The sequence below is a fragment of the Phaethon aethereus genome (assembly GCF_964289735.1).
Source record: "Phaethon aethereus genome assembly, chromosome: 15".
In the NCBI taxonomy this organism is placed as follows: domain Eukaryota; kingdom Metazoa; phylum Chordata; class Aves; order Phaethontiformes; family Phaethontidae; genus Phaethon; species Phaethon aethereus.
The window spans coordinates 8,844,692-8,864,177 of NC_138591.1; the positions used below are offsets into that span (position 1 = coordinate 8,844,692).

The 19,486-nt window shown below is 42.0% G+C and overlaps 2 protein-coding genes across 2 annotated transcripts; one reads left to right on the forward strand and one right to left on the reverse strand.

Moving 5' to 3' along the window:
* Positions 1-371: 371 nt before the first annotated feature.
* Positions 372-9,429, forward strand: CRYM (crystallin mu; the record flags this gene model as incomplete). The annotated part of the gene is made up of 8 exons (XM_082006682.1): positions 372-654; positions 967-1,117; positions 2,166-2,228; positions 4,385-4,486; positions 5,036-5,219; positions 7,659-7,780; positions 8,644-8,728; positions 9,365-9,429. Exons 1-8 carry the CDS (start codon positions 482-484, stop codon positions 9,427-9,429), a joined length of 945 nt encoding a protein of 314 aa, XP_081862808.1. The 5' UTR covers positions 372-481.
* A 4,810-nt stretch (positions 9,430-14,239) lies between these two features.
* ANKS4B (ankyrin repeat and sterile alpha motif domain containing 4B) lies at positions 14,240-18,913 on the reverse strand (the record flags this gene model as incomplete). Its single annotated transcript, XM_082006936.1, has 2 exons — positions 14,240-15,457; positions 18,750-18,913. 2 exons carry the CDS (start codon positions 18,911-18,913, stop codon positions 14,386-14,388), a joined length of 1,236 nt encoding a protein of 411 aa, XP_081863062.1. The 3' UTR covers positions 14,240-14,385.
* Between the last annotated feature and the right edge of the window lie 573 nt (positions 18,914-19,486).

Genomic DNA, 19,486 nt, shown 5'->3' on the forward strand with positions numbered 1-19,486 from the left:
CGCAGAGAGCCGCCGCCGCCTCCTCCCGCGCGCCGCGGGGCGGGGGCTGTTCCACGCCTCGGGGCACGGGGGTCCCAGTGGTGCCTCCGGGCTGTGGCGAACCGTAGATAAGGCAGGGCAGACCCATTTCGTGGCGTTCGCAGCCACCTCTCCCCGCGGCAGTGCCTGAGGAGGGGTGGCAGCGGCGGCCTCCGGCGGTGCCTGGGGAGGCGCGGCCGTTGCCTGGGCGTCGGAGCTTGCCCCCAGCCGCGGGGTGGCCCTCGGCGGTCGCACGGGGCGGGAGGGCGCCCGCCGTGCCCGTGGGGGGCGGGGAGCCGGGACCCCGGCGGCTGGCAGCGCGGGTGCGGGGTGGGCCGCGGGGCGGTGCCGCCGCGGGGCGGGCGGCAGCGGCGCTGGGGCGGGGGCGCCCCGCCGAGTACTTAGCGGCGGTGCTGGGGGATACGCGGTGCTGTTGCCCCGTCCCGTCTGCCTGGTGCTCGCCATGGGCTCGACTCCGCCCGTCTTCATCGATGCCGAGGAGGTGGCGAAGCACCTGCCCCGCGCCAGCCTCCTGCTGCCGGCGCTGGAGGCCGCCCTGGCCAACTTCTCGGCCGGCGCGGCGGGAGGCGTCGTGCAGCCCGTGCGCACCGTGGTGCCGGTGCGCCGGCACGGCGGGTGAGGCGGGCGGCGGGGCTGCTTTCCCAGCGTCGCGGTGGGCGCCGCGAAGCGGCGGCCTGGCGGAGCGCCGGGGCGGGACGGCGGGGGAACGGAGGTGCGGCCCCTCCGAGCGAGCAGCGGGGGTAGCAGCAGCTGGGGTCGGGGCTGCGGCGGGGAGGGGACGGGGTGGAAGGAATCGGAGCATCAGGAAAGGTCGTTGGTATCGAGTTACTGATTAACTGGTCAGTAGCCGTCTGATGGTCACCACTCCGGTGGCTGTAGGCTCCCGTGCCGAAGGTGTGTAAGTAATACAAGTAATTCTCTTCTAAGGTTCCTAGGAGTCATGCCGGCTTACAGTGCCGCAGACGACGCTCTGACAACCAAGTTGGTGACTTTTTATGAACACAAGAAGGATTCCTCGGTCCCTTCTCACCAAGCGACAGTACTCTTATTTGACCCAAGAAATGGTTCCTTAAAAGCTGTGAGTGTCATGCATGTTTCTGCATTCCCCTCTGTTCATGCTCCGTCGGTTCACCCTGCTGATTGTTAGAAGCTGGAAATTGTGTAAACTGGCCTGAGTTTACCCACCTCATCGATGAAAATGTGTTTGTGCCAAATAAGAATTTGGCCTAAAGCCTTCTATCTTGCATACATGTTAAACTGTATTCTGCTGGCTGTTCGCTGCTGCTTGTGGTTTGGAGAGAGTCTGATGGCTCACAGGGTGACTAGAAGAGGGTAATGATCAGGAAAAGTTTACCTTGCATTTGAAAGGAAAAAAAAAAAACCCTTTCTGAATAGAGAATCGATCTTGAACCATCTTAAGTCTAAATCGAGAGACTTACAAGTGGCATCGCAGGGAATAGTATTCAGAGTCTGATTTTTTTTTTTCTTTTTTAAAGGATTTAAGAATTTTTTAAGAATATTGACAATTTACATTACACTCTAGTAATAATGATTATTAAAGGGCCAAAACTGGTCAAGAAAACTACGTTTGGCTTCTACTCCAAAACTGTCAGTTTGTACGCAGTAGCTAATACACGTTGCGGCAGGAGTGCCCCACTGTGTGCAATATACATTAAAGTAGTTCCATAGTTCCTTGCCATCCTTTGTACAGACCAAGGCAGTGCAGACTCATGAACCAGTGCCAGCTTGCATTGGTCCCTGGTCTTACTGGAGTGCGCAGTATTGCAGTTGACCGACCTTGCAATATATTCCCTGCGTTGGAGAGCCAGGGAAGTGCAGTACATGAAGGGTCGTGTGAGTTAGGGATGGCTCAGCTCTGACCAGTTTTCACTTCCATTTGTGCTGGTGGAATGACATGGAAGAACTGGAATAGACAGAGAATCTGCCCAGTTTAAACATGTGACTTTTATATGGTTTGTGGTTGCTATAATAGTAGTTACCAGCTTTTATTTTATCTGTGCCCTGTAATATCACATAATTCACAAATTGGATGGAAATGTTTGGTATTTACTCACATTTTCACTGTTTGTTTCAGTTTGTTTGAACTTTTTGGTTTTTTTTAAAAGGTCCTAGATGGCAGTGTCATTACAGCAAAGCGAACAGCTGCAGTTTCTGCAATTGCTACCAAGGTATGTCTTGTGTTTCCTAAATAGGGACAGATCTAGTGGTATTACATATAAAATAACTAGAAGAAATGATGTAAATGGCTTTCAGTGTATGTGAATTTTCATCAAATACAGCTTTAAATTACATTTATGATAACATACATACCTTCAGAGAAAACTTAAAATAGGAGTTTTCTGTTTTGAGTGAGTCATGTCTGGCTTTAACCCTTTGTGTGCGATTGGAGAAGGAATCTGTGCTATGTTTTTGTGGCTTGTTCTGCACACTCTTCTGGGAATTTACTGAGGTGTCTTCCTCTGATATTTTCTTTCTTTTGTGCTTGTCTTAACATGCTCCTTTATGGCTTTGGGTGATGTGGCTGTAGTGATAAATTCAGTTTTGTTTAGATGTACATTTTCTGCTGCTGGGCCAAGACAGGTGGGTTGCACTGGACCTGGAGAAAGAGGAAAAAGGCACATTTGCAGGGGGCAATGTGTGTCCTTTTAAGATAGATGATGCTTGGGATAGATGGATGACTTGTTCAGAGCTGTCTCTCTGTCTGTCTGTCCATTTCTGTTGTCACTGGAAGATGTCCAGATGACTATGACTACAGCCATAAACTTCAGTGTCTGAAGACAGTTGAGGTGTATCTTGCTGTATGTTGCTTTGAAAAATCATTTCAATTTCAGTTGGAAATTGCTGATTCTGAATTCTTTTTTAAAACTATATTTGGTTGGGCTGCTAATAGTGGGAGGAGAGCAAGTCACTGACCATTGCACAGCAGGGTTTTAGTCCTTGCCTCAAAGGATGAGGCAGAGCTCTGAGGGCCAGAGCTCTGTTTTTCACCCATCAGCTTTGCATCAGACTGAAGGCTGATTTCACCACTTCATTAGTGTCAGTCTTCATGCCAGCATGTCTCTATCCATGGCAATAGAGCTAAACTGACATAAAATTGGAGTGAAGAACCTGTCCCCAAGGGCTTCCCCTGGCCCAAGGGACAGAACAATTTACAATGGATTCCTTGGACATGAGGTTATAGGACCTCATTCATCTCAGCCATTCTACACTTGGGCAGTTCTGACAGTTTTTACACAGTCAAGGCTCTGCTAGCCTCAAAGGAGCTTGGCTGCTGAAGAGACTTTAAGATCAGATCCTTCATTGTCGTCTGCTGTTTTGGGAAGTGTTCAGGAGTGTTTGAGTTTAGCTCATAGTTGTCATCTTGTCCTCTTTATGGCATTTGCTTTTCAAAGACCCATGCTTTTATGCAAGGAACCTTTGAAATCAGTGCTTTGGAGCCTTTGAAAGGAACATTAAAAAGAGTTTTTGCTACTGAAAAATGGGATCAATGAGATTTTTTAGAAATTTATTTGCAGCAGAATAAGTGTTGAGAGCTTAGACAATTCTAAAGCTTTTTATACAGAAGCGAGTGGCCACAGCAAATGCATAAACAAGACACAAGGATAGCTTTGGGCTGCACTCCATCAGCCCTCTCTTCACCTTTGCCAAGTACTGGGGAATCACAGGGAAGAACTAAACCAGAAAACCAAAAGCAATCATGGAACTGAATTTTAATATTTGTTCCTCAGAACCATCCCTATTTTTACAATACCTGATGCATACGTAGCATGGCTTTTACAATGCCAGGGTCTGGTTATGGTATGATTTATGGCTTCAGTGAATTGAAAAAGAAGGTTTAGTTTGGGGCTACCAGGACGGGTTTACCCACGCAGCCACCACTTCAGTACTGATAGCTTTCAGTATTATGAGCCCTGTTTTCAGCCGGTACAGAACATCAACACTATGGTTTTACACTTAGTTAGTCATCTAGGTGTAATACATTATACTTGTATTAGAGTGTGCCGAGGCCCCAGAATTTGCATTGGCTCATACTGTTGCATGTTAAGTCTGAATTTCAAGAGTCGGACAATTCAAAACCGAATCAAGCTGTGATGTACTTTGATGCTATTGATGCTAGATTTTGCATTTAAAAAACTATATATATAGCAGTAATTGAATATTGTTTTATATTGTTATGAATCAATACTAGCTTTTGCATAAAAACTTCTTTTTGTTTAAAAGGACTAAGGATACTGCTCTCTTTTGTAGTATTTTGATATATATTTGTCATACCTGTTAATATGTTGTGCTTACATTTATTTTTTATGTATTTGATACTGTTTAGTTGTTAATGCCAGCTTTTGCAGAAGTGCTCTGCATTTTGGGAGCTGGTGTTCAAGCATATAGCCATTATGATATCTTCACGGAGCTGTTCACATTTAAAGAGGTAATGGACACATCTTAATAGAGGAAAACAGATGTACCCTGTTATGTTTCAGGACCACTTAGTATAAATAAACCATACTATAGCCAATGAAGTTAAGGGGTTAATCATATTTTTATTCTGTTTTTACAGAACCCAAGAATACTCTGAACACCTGTAGAATTTCTTGCTCAAATGGTGGTTTAAAAAAAGGGGGGGGTGGTGGAAACAATGTCAAGTTTCAGACAGCTTTTCTCTCCGAGAAAATCCTACTGTGTATGCCATACTTGGATGAGCTTTCTGTCACTTTCCCTTAAATACGTTTATCAGAAATAGCTGTATTTTATAAATACAGCTCTACAAGGAGCTGTTATTCTGGCATAACAAAACAGTCATTTAAATGTAGCTGCACACGCACATGAAATTTGGTCACTTGTATGACAAGAAAGTTAAATGGGAAAGAACCCCCATTTAGGATACATATAAGTATCTGCTGAAAACCTGGTACAGTGTTCTGTTTCAGCAAGGAGAAATTCTCCAAGCTAATGTGTGTGTCTTTTTTTCCCCTTGAAGGTCAGGATATGGAATCGCACCAAAGAGAAAGCGGTGAAGTTTGCTAATTCAGTTAATGGTCCAGTGCAGGTCTGCTCTTCTGCTCAGGAGGCAGTTACTGGGGCTGATGTGATTATAACAGTCACTATGGCAACAACACCAATTTTATTTGGAGACTGGGTAAAACCAGGTGCCCATGTCAATGGTATGCTGTGTTCTCATCTTTTAAAGAATATATTTATTATCACATTGTTTAGCATCAAAAACTGTTGAAAAGCAGTACTCTCTGCCTCTCAGAATGAATGTTCTTTCCATTTTGGCTTTTTCCCTTTAGTGAGGACCAGTTTCCCAGCCCCGTCTTCCTGGTTTTCTGGAGCCAGAACTTCTGCATATTCCATCACTGGGTGTTTGCTAGAGCATGGGATATGCTTTTTTCCCTAGTGGTGCATCATCTTTCCTACTATGTTGTCACTTGATGCTCGCCCTGCTCTCTGTTTAAATAACCCATACAAACATGTTATTTCCAAAGTGATTCCTGCTCATTCTACTGTTTCCCTGGTAGTTGTCATCTTTTCTTCACCCAATTTTGTAAGCTCCTCTATTTGTTCCTTTTTGGGCTGTTAATGTTGTTTGGTGTTCTTCATGGGGGATTTTTTGTTTGGGTTTTTTTGTTTGTTTTGTTTTGTTTTACTTGAGTTAAAAAGATGCAATAACTGAGTTAAGAACCTCACAATTTGACCTCTAATTATGCTGAGGTTTGGGGGGCTTTTTTTTTTTGTGTCCTTTTTTTTTTTTTTCTCCCTCCTGCCTTGTAATGATGTTGCCACACTATTGTTTGGAGCCTCTGGAAATGCCCACATTTGCTTATTTTATTAATTGTGGGCCTGGTTCAGATGACCTTGTGCACTTTCCAAATGGCATGGTAATAAGACAAAAGCGACTTGTCAAAGGGAACAATTTAAAGGAAGGTCCTACATTCCAGCAGCATCCTACCAATTTTTCAAACTCAATTTAGTCCTTTGTCCTTGAATGTTGTTGTGTGTGTTCTGTCACGGAATGGAAGCCAGAAGTACAACCAAAACCAATTAAGATCTACAGTCACTGAGGCGACACGTACACAAAGACCCCTCTCCTTTCTTTGCCTTTTTTTTTTCCCCCCTCCATTGAGGCATTTGTGCTGTTTGACGAGGCATTCAGGCAACATGGAATTTATTATTCTGTAACAGTTGGACACTTTTAAAAAAGCATTTGTCTACAGTGTAACTGGTTTTGTTTGGGTTTTTTTTTCTTTTTTAGCCCATAACAAGTTGATAGTGGTCTTGCTATATTTAAAAAGTTACGCTCCTTGTTTTCACTTTCCCCAGATAAGTGAAAATCCATAACCTGCTCAACTTGCACTGCTTATAAAGCTGCAAGGAGATAATAGAAAGCTATAGGTTTAAAAATCCTAATTACTAACATTGAACTCTCTGTCTGCATGGGCAAGCCTTTGCTGCACAATACTTTAGTTCTCATCTGTTCAGGATAATTGAGGGATTCTTCAAATCTTATTTTTCCTCAATAGATGCATAACAAACACAGTCTGGATCAAATGAAAGGACTATAAATTTCAGGGCCTTTGGTAATGATCTGATGAAAGACAAGGGTACAAGAGATAACAGACAAAGCGAGATGATTTTCTTATGCCTCGGCTACCCAGAGTCTGCGAACAAGGATATTCTACTGACAAAACAACTATTGAATGTTTCAGAGGAGCTGTATTAGGTATTAGTTAACTCTGTTTAAAAAATAAAAAGCAACAAAACCCTGTTAATTTGGCACTCATAGAAGCAGTTTACTCTGTCTGCAGAATAGTTGTCTTTATAACCTTAAGATTATCTTCCTTGAGTTGCATCACCAGTGATCGAAGTTTATTCTAACAGAGTAATTATGTCACAGTTACTTATCGGTGTCATTTTCAAGGTACCTAGCAAAGGCTTGTTTGTTTTGTAGCTATACGTAGTTACACATATATCAACACAAGAAATGTAAAGATGAGATGCTGAAGGGCTAAGCAGAGCTACTTCCTCTTCTCTTCTCTGTCAGCATTATTTGGAAAGAGCAGTCCGACCAGTGTACCAAAGATGTGGAAACAGTGCCAGCAAAGAAGCTCCCTTCTGCTTCCTGAAGAGCTGCAGTTTAATGGTCCAGCAGGTTGAAATGCAAAGGCCAATTGATTCCAGTTGTTCTGGCTATGCTTATGGGGAGTGTGAGACTTTTATCAGCAGCAGCATCTGCATGACTAGAGGTCAAGGATGCTGTACATTTAAATGAGCTGTAATTTGGAGGGTTGGACCCAATGTCATCCTTCACTGATGTCAGTGGAAATGCAGGGGGTTAGCACCTTACAGAAACAGGCCATGTATATGTCAGCATTGCAGCTGAGGTCAGGTTGAGAGAAATGTAGGCTTTTTCCCAGTTGCTCAGGCACATCCTATTTTTTTGTTTTATCAGTCAGTATGTCTCCAGTGCTAACCTTGGATTGTTTGTATTTCCACGTTTCCATAATAATGTCTGTTGTTACCTCGCACGTGTCTTTTGGACAAAATGTGGTTGGAAGTTGTTTTAAGCATTCCTCCCAAATTCACCAGTTTTGTTGTCTTAGCTGTTGGAGCAAGCAGACCAGACTGGAGAGAACTGGATAATGAACTAATGAAGAATTCCGTTCTGTATGTGGATTCCAGAGAGGCTGCTCTTACAGAATCAGGAGATGTTATATTATCAGGGGTAAGACTTTCTTAAATTGTGGACTTGATTTTTGTGGCAATTGGCTTGTGTTTGAAATGAGTTGGTACTGATAATGTGCTGCACTGAAACTTTTTAGAGTATCAAACATAGTTGTTAACACTTTCCAGGCACAGGCTGAAAAATAAATTGGTTTCACACTGAGGCTTCTGTATGCCTATGTCAAAACCATGCAGCCTCTGTATCAGCCATTACATGGCACCATATTAAAGTAGTGTGTTTTCAGCATTGGCCTTTGTGTACAATAACAAAGTATTGGTTTTGAAAGACCTACGTATCCTGCACTGTTTGGTAGTTATGTTAAGTATTTTTACAATCTATTTGTTAAAACCTGTAACTTTCATACTGAAGTATTATGGGAAGATTGACAGACATCAGGCCTCTAGAGAATGGACAACAGAAGCCAAGCAGACAGTTAGCGATCTGCAGAAATTTGACAGCAGGGGCTCTTTTAGGTTTAATGGAGGTTTGTGTTTTTCTCTTCTAATGTTTTTGCAGAACAAATATGGTTTCCACTTTTGAGGTTTAACGTAAGAGGTCCAGGTACAGTAAGGTGTGTGGAACCCCATGTGTTTTGTTGGATACGTAACAAGCTACCCACTGTAATTTACTGACTGAGGAAAGTCTGTCAGCTGTTTTTTCTCTGAAAATCATTCCACTCCTCTGATTTCTGCCCAGTTTCTGTATTACTTGTCTGAATACTGATCTGCTTCAGCTTTGAAAGAGAATCAGTTCTGGTATAGCAGAACTGGAGGAGTTTCTTTCTTTTGTAAGTCACTCAGGAAAAAAGTTTTAATCTATGTATGGATGTTATGTTTTTGTATAAACGTGTATTTGTTTTACAGGCAGAGATTTTTGCTGAGCTGGGAGAGGTACTGAAGGGTACAAAACCAGCCCTGCCTGAGAAAACAACAGTGTTTAAATCACTGGGTAAGAACAACACCTCCTGTGTACAAGTCTGACAGAAAACAATGCCTTGTTATTTGTTAGGCCCCCCATGTGTGGGAAAGCTGCAGATCATCTTCAAAACTGCTGTGGCAATGCACTGTCTAGAAGAAACTAGAACGGGATTTGCATTTGGCCTTTTTATTTCCCTTTTTTATTTATCTAGCAGGACTGATGTAATGAAAAGTGATAGGAAAGCAAACAAACAATAGGAAGAACTACATTTTCCATTTCACAATGGTTCAATACATGACTGCAGCGTTTATTAATACAGCTCCAAACCGAATGCCCTGCTGTTATGCCTCTGAAGTCTGTCTGACCTACAGACAATGTGGCAGTATACTGTGGGGTTGGAGTTGATGTTTGGGGGAAAGAGATCTGAAAGGGCCAAGTTGTGATATGAACACTAAAAATTAGATTCCTACTATTAACTTCATATAGCACACCTAACAGTTACATGATGGCTATAAACTCTGAATGTAACACTAGGTGCTGGGGATGGGGAATGATTTCTGTTGCTGTCCAGTTAGATGATTTCCTGAGTCCTTCTGTTCCCTTCTGAAGCTAAATTATTTTCTACAGCTGAAGAACTGTTTGAAGGTGACTTTAATTCTTTTTCAGGGATGGCAGTTGAAGATACAGTAGCAGCAAAATTTGTTTATGATTCATGGTCAGCTGGTAACTAAAGAGAGAAGTCTACAATGCCAACGAGGCCAAGAAAATTGTTTGCACTTAGTTTCCTTGGATCTTTTGTTAATAAGAAAGGCACCAGTCCTATCTGAATGTGGCTCTTCTAGAACATTCAAGAATGAAAAGTAAAGTTTCAGCAATAGACTAATTTCTGCAGTTTTCTAATGGCAAGTATTAGATACCTGCAGTATTAGTAATATATGTATCTCATGTAATGGCAAGTATTAGATGTTTGCAGTGATACTAATAGGGTATTTTTACATATTTTGGTAGAGCTCTGGAATCAATCCCTTTCCTCTCTAATTATTTATGTAGCAGAAGTCTGTGGGTATATTTCATGCTTTTAGAGAGGCAATTCATACTGTAGTAAAATATATCAATTTGGAGAATGGACTCTGGCATCATATTTACCTGTGATGGTGCTTTAAACACAGCTGTGGGTTTCTGTGCTACACTGACAGTAGCCTTAATCTTCAGTCTCTCCTGGGAACGCAGCCCACCCCTTCCCTTCCAGCTCAGACTGGGATCTGGAAGTCACCATCCTTACTTTCACCCCTCACAAACCCCATTCTCTGCCCTCACACCCGATGGTTTTCCATTTAAGAGCATACTCCTGAGTGGGAGTTTATATAAATAATGATGCCTTCATACAGTTAGATTTCTGTCTGGTTTTGTGAAAGACCTAGCTCAGGAAGACTTGGAGAGCAAAAAATCAGAGCTAATATTATGTACATTTTAACTGGGAGGAAACTACCCTCAATACCTCCGTTAGTATGGCCCTAAGTGGGATATTGCCATTTTCGTATTGCAAGGAGTCATCCAAAATGTGAGTACTAAAAATGTGTTCTGATTTAACTTCTAATCTATGGGGAGATTTTTTTATTAATCTATGGTGTTTGTAAGTTCTTTTTCTAAGCTTCTCGGAGATTGGAACCGTGCAAATTGATTTCAATAGGATAAACTTAAGTGTAGGCAAATATTTTCATCTTGGCAGTACTATGCATCGATTGCTAATTGTTCTTTTATCCCAGTGGGTATTTGCTGGGACAGGAATTTCCATGATCCTTTCTTGGCGGAAGAACTCAGTGATGTTCTACATAAGGAAAAGTTCCAGTTTTGTGCTGTTATGCAACTGCCTTACAAAAGATTGAGCATCTGCTGAAAAATAGCTATTGCCCTCGAAACAAATTCTTGTCTTAGGCTAGAGTCATGCCTTATGAAATTTTATTTCTACTTGCATATTATTTCATGCAGGCTATTAAGTGTTTCTTCAATCTGTGGAAGGGTTAGATGACATGGTCATTCTATATTGATGCCAGTAGAATACGGCAGAGCAAAAGGAAGGAGGTTCAGAAGCAGCATTAAAGCCCTTGATGATGCATAAGTAAGTATAGAAGAGGTTAGCGAGTACAGTGCAGGTGTGACATAATACTAAAAGTTATAAGCCTGGTGTAAACTAGTTGGAAAAAAGTAGTAAGTGGCAGAGTTTGTAATTTGCAGAGTTTTAGTGGAAGGGTACCAGACCAGTAAGTGAATAGGGTCAAAAGACGTCTTTTTGTGGCTAGAAGTCTAACCCCATGGACCTTGTTTATATCAGCAGAAACAAGAACAGAAATTTCTCTATAAGCTTTTGCATTTTTTTTATTGTAGAAAAATTACTATTTTCACATATGTTGTTTTCTTCTATGTCATTTCTGAAGTGTTCAGAAATACATGTGTTGGCTTGGCTTATTACTTCAGCAATGGAGAACTCCACTAGTGTGAGACAAATGTGACAGCCATCAATGTTCCAAATTCAAGAACTCTATGGTAACTTGCACTTACTATTTTGACAATATTACCCCAGTTCTGTGCCTGTGTAAAACAAGGTTTGTAATTTAAAGTGAGACGTAGTATTTGGGAAGAAGACAAATACAATTTATTTTCACATGTACTTTTCTACAGACCATGCACTTTAAAAGTAGATGGAACTAGTCCAGAAACCTCGTTATGAAACCCACAGTGTTCTCGGCTTTCATGGGCAATAGGGAGCCTGGCTTCAGCATTGTACCTCTGAATTCATGAAGAGGATTCGATTCAATTACAATGGGAGTTGCTTGGAAGCTGTCTTTAGATTTTTTTTTTTTTTTTTTTTTTTTTTTAGGGGAAATAATAACCTTAATTTTCATGTTTCCTTCTCTTGCAAATCAGAGTCTCAAGAAATTGTGTAACTTGCATTTATGTTAAAATTAAATAGATACTGCTGTCTTTATTTGACTTTCATTTTGTTGTGCATTCCTTTTGTTCTGGGTGGTTTTGTTTATTTTTGAAGATCGGGAAGAAAGTATTCAAGTTGTTACAGTGACTACTTTCTCAATAAATGTGATCACTGAATTTAAAGGGGAAAATAAATTGAGACTGCTCTTCTCCACTGTGATACTCCCATGCTGCACATTCCCTCCTCTTGATATCTGTCCAGTGCAGAGTATGAAATCCTTAAAGAAGGAGAATCCTGTACGTGGCAGGGCTGTGATCATGTGAGATCCCATGGTTTTACCGTTTGGGTTTTGACTGGGCTATAAGTTTGCACATGTGATACATAAAGTGTCTCCAACGGAACTGTACTGTACAATTACTAAGGAGTCGGATCTGGGATTCACTAATTTAAATACTTCAAATTATAAAAGAAACAAAGGGGTTGGTGATAAAATTTGGAAAACAGCAAAGTACACAAGTGGAAAAAACAAATGTGAATGTTCCTCATTATTATTTCTGGCCCCCCCCTGCCTTGTTCCACACAGCTCCTTTATCTCAGAGGCCAATTTCCAGGACCATCCTGCAAGAAAAGGCCTAGCACTATTGCACTTAATTTTTTTAATTTATTTTAAAAGGGTATATATATATATTGGGGTTGAATCAGTTGCCTACAATGTCATATGGGTTGCTCTGGGACTTCTTACTTGGTCTCTAGACTGTAGAGACTTCCTCAGTTCCAGAAGGACAAGGAACTCCTTCCCGTAGATCTTGTGCTGTCTCTGCTACCTCCATAGTTACTGTGGATACCTTAAGGACATGCCAAAACATGCTGGATGCTTGTGACAACCGAGTCAAACAATTTGGGTGCAGATAGTCTCTGCCATTACCTCTGGCTGTCAGAGGTCACAGCAATCGGGCAGATTCTCAGTGCAATTTAGAGGTACTTGGGGCCTATTGCAGAACCGCTGGAGCTGTTCTGTGATAAGGGCAGGTATTGGACACGTCCTTTGTGAGCAGCACCCCTCTGATGTTGTGACGGTGTGTTGTGAGCAGGTCACAAGCATTTGGGCAGGTAAAGAACCAGACTGAGAATGATAGGATTTGACCCTTCAAAATCCACGCATCATATGCCTTCAAATATGTAAGAGTCATCATTTCCTTCTTGCTTCGTTAAACATTTGGAAGTTTCTTAGCCAAAATGAAAACAACCCAGCATGTTAATAACACAGAACCTTGGGGGATGCTGTCTGATTTAATTACTGTGCTAAGCACAGCAGTTGCGGTTGTGCAGAACGGGACTGATGTGACTGCTTAATAGAAGAAAATACCAACCTGCTGAAGTACGGAATCCAAGGAGGAAAGAATGCCATATAAAGTCCAGGCGAGAAAAGGAATTATAACAAACAAATCCAAGTAACAAGAAGAAGATGGAGAAAAAAGGAAGCATGTTAAAATAGGTTATTAACTAGGAATAGTGTCCGCATGCATAGTATACCCCTGAGGAAAAAATGATTGCTGACTAATGGAAGACTATAAAAAGAGATTTAAAGTTAAAAGTCCTGCTAATAATTGTGCCTCTTAAAACTTAAGACCTTCGGCAGAGCAAGGCTGCTACAGGCACCTTATTAGGTTCAGACAACTGAACAGGAGTGATTAATTCATACCAGGTAGTGCTGTCTTCCCAAGGGAGCAGGCCTGAGAGAAAGGAAGGGAATCCTGCTGTGGATACCTCCAGGTAGACTGTAAAGAACAGGAGCTTCCACAGAAGCACAGTCTCATTTTCTTTCCACGAGCTGAGTGTGTGTGTTACAGGCAGTTTTCAGACTGAAGCTGACAACAACCAACAGAAAATGCCGGGTGGTAAGAATCCTAGTTTCTGGGACTTCCCATGGCAAATGCACCCTATAGGAACCAAGCTGAGGATATACCAAAACAGATCAAGAATGTTGAAAATAAAACCTCAGCTTCTTGTACTTAAAAGTATTGTGGTCTTGATGCCATTTAGGACTTGATGGGTGCTGGCAACTGGGCCCAGTCTAATGAGAGAGAAAGGAATATACAGCTCACACCAAACCTCTCTTGGCAGGGTACTTCATGTATTTTTTAATTAATATCATTACAGTAGCAAAACACTTTACTGACAAGAACACAAAACTTGCTGTAAATTAGTCTTACTTGCATTCAGAGGCTATTAAAGGCAATAAGACATAGCTGAAATCAAGATTCGGATGCTATTCCTAACGTGTGATCGGTACCAGGAACGGTGGTTTGCAGCAATCTAACAAGCAAATGGAGAAAACTCAAAGCTCTCAAGCTTTGGGAATTCTCTTTGCATTGTGGTTTTGGAGAAGAAGGGAAGTGCTTTATGAAGGAATGTAGTGTGGCTGGCCTTCACTAATATTTTAGTGAATTTAAATAATTCCAATGAGAAAAAAATGCAATCTCCATAAACAGTTCAGGGAGAAAAGGGTTTAAATCTATAGCTTTTGGGTTTTTACCTTCACATGCTTTCCTTTTGGCAGAATATACTTGAATTAATATTTGTGCACCACAGCCATCTATCCAAAGAGAAAAATCTTTGTCCTTGCTGTACTTTCTAAAGCAATTGGTAACCTCTCTGCCTTTTGCTTTAGCAGACGCCTGAAAAGAATTGTGTGCTCTTTGGAAAGAGGAAAAGAATGAATCAGTGTGCAGGTTACAGCAACAGGTATGTTCATTTATAAGCAAGTATCTACAATCTTTCCAGCGTTCTTGAGTGCTTGTTTTCTTTTATTCACGGCATTCAGGACTTTCTTTCTCGGCCCAAGCTCCATCTGAATGCTCTGTAGATCTTCATCAGAACATAGCATCAGGGCATCTAAATCAATCTTTTCCCTCATGAAGACTGGAAGAAACTCATCCAGCGTCTGTGATGCCAGAAATACCTCAAGGGGTGTGTTCTCTGCTTCCTCGTCATCCCAGATTACTTCTTCTTCATGCCAAGGGATATCAACACCATTTTCAGCATCATCTTCCCTGCCATTCTCAGCATTTTCATACTGAAAGAGCTCACTGGACATTTTAAAGCTTATGTCTTCTTTCTCAGAAGACACAGTTCCAGGGTTTACATCTGCAGCCAAATTCCTTCCAAATACAATCTTGCCAAGACCTGGCCGCTTAAAAATGGAGAGCTGACTGTCATTATCAGAAAAGTCTTTCTCTCCGACGTCATTCAGTAATTCATCCTCTTCTTTCTCATCAAACAAATGCATCACAGTTCTCCTACCTGTACCATTCTCTTGGTCATTGCTTTGTGTTCTCTGGCTTCTTGTGCTGTCAGCTGTCTTTTTTGCTTTCAGTTTGAAGGTATCTTTCAGATTTTTGGAGAAAGGACTTGTATTTGAAGCAAAGAGACTAGGCAACTTTATTCTGGAGTGTGTCCCTCTGGAAGAATTTACTGTACCAACCTTTTCTTTCATATAATTCCGGTTCATTTCGTGCTGGTGTTTCTCTTGGCGCTTCTCGCATTCCTTGATTTGTTTCTCCACATTCCTCTGGGCCTGCGCTTTGAGTTTGGAGACCTTCTTTGGGTTCAGCATGTTCTGCTCGGTGGCAGCTTTGTCCAGGATTCGGACACATTCGTTGCGGTCTCTGCTGGCAGCCACCTCCAGGGGAGTGCGGAGGTCATTGTCCAGAGCAAATATATTGGCACCGAAGTTGATCAAGAAAGAAACGCAATGGATATGACCATTGCAAGCGGCGTGGTGGAGAGGAGTGTTCCCCCAGATGTCACATTTGTCCGGATCACCTCTGAGAAGGAAAATAGCATACAGTGAGCTGGATGTACCCAAGCACAGCATTGCAGTGGGACTCAACAGATACTAAATATTTAGCACAGCTTTGCTACAAGGAGTACAGCCCAATGAAAATGAGTCAGCTTAGCTCCCTCCTCTAGAACAGTGCTGCACCTACTTACACGAGCACTGAGTTTGGCTGCGTGCGTGGCATAAGCTCTAATTCCTGCCCGCCTGTGGGCTCAGGCTTCAACTTCTACTTATTGGAACTAATGGCAAAATTGTTTCAATAGCTTTTGGGTGGAATATTCTGAAGGCTTTTTGGTGACTCTCCCCTTTTGTATGTCAAATGCAGGGACAATATTATGAGACTTCTTCACTGGCCACAGGGATACATACTTAATGAGCGCATGCAGTAACTTTTTCGGTAGGTAATAGGTAAATGATTAGGAGTAAAGTCCTGATTACACATTTGTCTCCATTGCTATTAATTTAAGCTCAGATAGATACCGTTGTTTTTCTTCAGCTCTTTTGTTCTCCTTAAGCTGCTTCTACTCATGGGGTTTGAAAAGCAGAAGCTCATTTGAAAATAAAATACCACATCTTTTCAATTGAATTTAAAGCCAGTGGAAACTATTGCTTGCTTTTTAACTCTTGCACTGACTTCTCACTGAACTGCTGCCTGCAGATGAGAATCGGCTTGCATCTTTTAATTCATATTTGGCAGGATCAACATTAGCAATGGTTCAGAACAGAGCTTGAGCCATCTGTGGCTGATAACCAAGGCAGACACAGTAGCCCACACCCTTTAATAACTTCAGAGCCAGGGGCCAAATTGACACGGAGAATTTCTGCTCGTGGGAGTTTAAGCATTTCTGTGTCTTGGAGATTTGTTGCACAGCGATTATACTATGAATGAGATGGTACATGCTATCACAAAATCTCCTTCAGGCATTGATCTCTGGCTCTGAGTGTCTCTGAAGAAAAGCACTAACATATTTGTTGAGGGCCAAATCTGACAACATCCTTCAGCCTGAAATGCCACGGCAAGAGAGAGGTCAGGGGTCCTCGCAGAGCTGAGACGTTGCTGCTCGCGTTAGGAAACATCGGCAAGTCTGAGCATGCCAGGCTGCAACAGCACAGGCATTTCTACGAGGAGGTGGCAGCTGAGGATCAAAGTTTCTCCACTTAGACATATGGAAGCCATGTGTACATATTTCTGCTTTTGTGGCTCCGCCTGGGGAGCTGTCTGACCGCGGCCAAGCGTGCTGGATTCCTTAACTCCCACATTAGCGAACAAGCTTCGTTATCCTGAGCCTTGGGAGTGCCGGGTCATCCATCCTCCCCCAGGCCCCTTCATAGCTGCTTGTGGTCTCTTTTCCCCGTGGAGCCTGCCAGCCTTTGAGCCTCAAACAATTGACAAACCAGAGTGTCTGTTCCCAGCTCAGTGGGACTTTGGATAAGGTTTGACATCCACTTTGGGTTCTCATACTCCTCTTTTCCCTGCTTTCCCAAGAAAGAGGCTCACACAAAAGAGACCAGATCTGCTACTTGGTCTTGCTTTTATTCACGCACCTGCAAAGCGAGCAGAGGAAACATCTCTTGATGCCTGGGAAGATAAACTATTTCAAGATGAAAGAGTTTATTGTTAGTATTGCTACTTTTTCCAAGGGCTGAAAGTGTTGCAGGCTTCAGAGTCCTAAACACTGCAACCACTTTAAGGAAAACCATCCTGCGTCTCAGTGCTTTTGTCAGGAAACCCCTTCAAGGAAAGGATGAATTTGTTAAACATAATTGAAATACTTTCTCACGAGAAAACGTTAACTGACTGCAGAACAGACTGAACGTCTTCCAAAATTCAGCTTCTCCCAAGAAACCAGTGAGACTCCCTCCATGTTTCTGACGCCCCACCTTGCTGATCGTGTCAAGAAATCTTGGATTAAAGCGGAAGTGAATGCATATGTTTGAAAATTTTGAGGGCAATACTGTCCCAAAGCTATCCTCTAGGAAGAAAGAGTTAGAAATGCATTAAATAACAAATACGTAGAAATTCCGATCTTTGTGTCATCCTCTGTGACTTCTATCAACTTATATGGTAGAAGACATATTTTTCACTCAAATTTTGAAAAAAATTATTTCCTTAGCTAGTTGTTCTGTCTTCTAGGTGTTCAGGGACAAACCATTATTGATTCTAGATCTTGGAGCTGCCTTAGTTATACAAGCTGGAAAAACTGTCAATCTCTTTTTGCTTCTCCTGGGGACACAGCAATAACCATGCAGTCCAAAGGTCTTTTTTATTGTGTTACAGGAGCCACACCTGAGCTCAATGAGCTATAAAGCAAATATATGAAAAACCTATTTTTATTCCATATTTTCAATTCTATTTTTAAGAAAAGAAAACTCAGATACATCCAAATAATTAGTCAACTTTTCCCTCCAATCTTCTTTAAACTATTATGATTAAAAATACAGGTCAACTTAATCTTCATCTCAGCCCAAAAAGAGTATTTTATTAACTGTATCTCTACACAAGAGCAGATTTTCTTTTATTAAATCTTATTACAGAATCACAGCTTAAAAGGTAGGCTCCAAGCAAGAGAATACAGAGGGTGGGGAGGTAATTACTGTTTCAATAATACATTTTCAGCATTTAAATGATACCAAACAGAAATATCACAATTAGAAAATAAACCCGTAAAAAACCTTCCTTTACTTTTTTCTTTTTTTTTTTTCAGGTTGGCAAGTATCACACCCCATCTTCTGAAACAGTATTATCATTTTTATCATCAAGTTAGTTGCTAATACTCTAAAAAGCAGAGAAACAACAATTTTAGATGTTACTGTCTCAAAGCTATCGGTTGTGACTTGCCTCTGGAAAGCATTGAACCTTCGCAGGTGTCTACTAACTGCACTTTGGAAGCAAATGGGAGAGATTTTTTGCCGAAAATGTTTCAAACAATGCATTTTCCTAGAGCCAGTTTCAAAATTATGTTATCACCAAAGGCTGTTGGCCAACTTCTCCATTACAGCGAGGTGAGGTCCCAGAGACCTGCTCCTGCTAACCGCTCCCTGCAGACTCCATGTATGAGGTGGTCCTGCTGATGTCGATGCGGCTTCACCAACCGCACATACAGACCTGCTCACAGGTTCTGGGCCATTGCAGATGAAAAGGAACAGTCTTGGCAATGCATTGAAAGAAATGACCGTGATTTTCAGCCTTTTGGGTCTGAGGTCATCAGGGCATTAGAAAAATGACGCACTAATTATACTTGTCAGCCACATGCTTTAAGCAATGAGGCTTGACTTACCCCCTCCGACATATGACTTCCAGAGCTTCTAGATACCCATGGTATGCTGCCAGAAGGGTGGGTGTCATCCCGTCTTCATCTGAAGTATTGAGGTCTTTCCTAGTGGCTTCTTTCAAGAGGTCCAAATTGCCGTCGGATGCTGCTTTGTGATACCTGCTGGACATTTTCAGTGACTTCTCGTTTCCCAAAGCAGCTCTGAGCGATATTCAGACTGTACAGCCACCCTGTTATCCCCCACCGTTACAGGGATAGTTCGTTAATGATTACAAGTTGAGATGTCCACGTGAGGATGGAAATGAGGAGGCAAAGTTCATCCCAACAGACAACTTATCTGGAGCTCTGTGTAGGTAGTAAGGCAATGGCGTGGTGAATGCTTTAATTTTCTGGAAGGTGGGTCTGCCGTTCACCATTCGTTGCATATTTGACTATTTAAATGTAGAGGGGATTCGTTCGTCTTCTCTGTGTCTTTGCCTAACTGTTCTGGAAAAACTTCAAAAGGACCTTGGACTTCAAAAACTTCAAAAGATTTTCAAAAGGCCCTCAATGTCAGTACGACCAGATTTCACCCTAAGTAATGAAGTATCCCTGAGTTTTGATAGGGTGAAATGCATAAGCAGTTACCTTCACTGGTGAAGTCTTTTGTAACCTATCATTTACCGGGTTGCTGCATTTAAAAACAAGCCTCTCCCCCACCAAAGCAGGCGCATCCATGAAGCTGTTTCATGTACACAGATTGA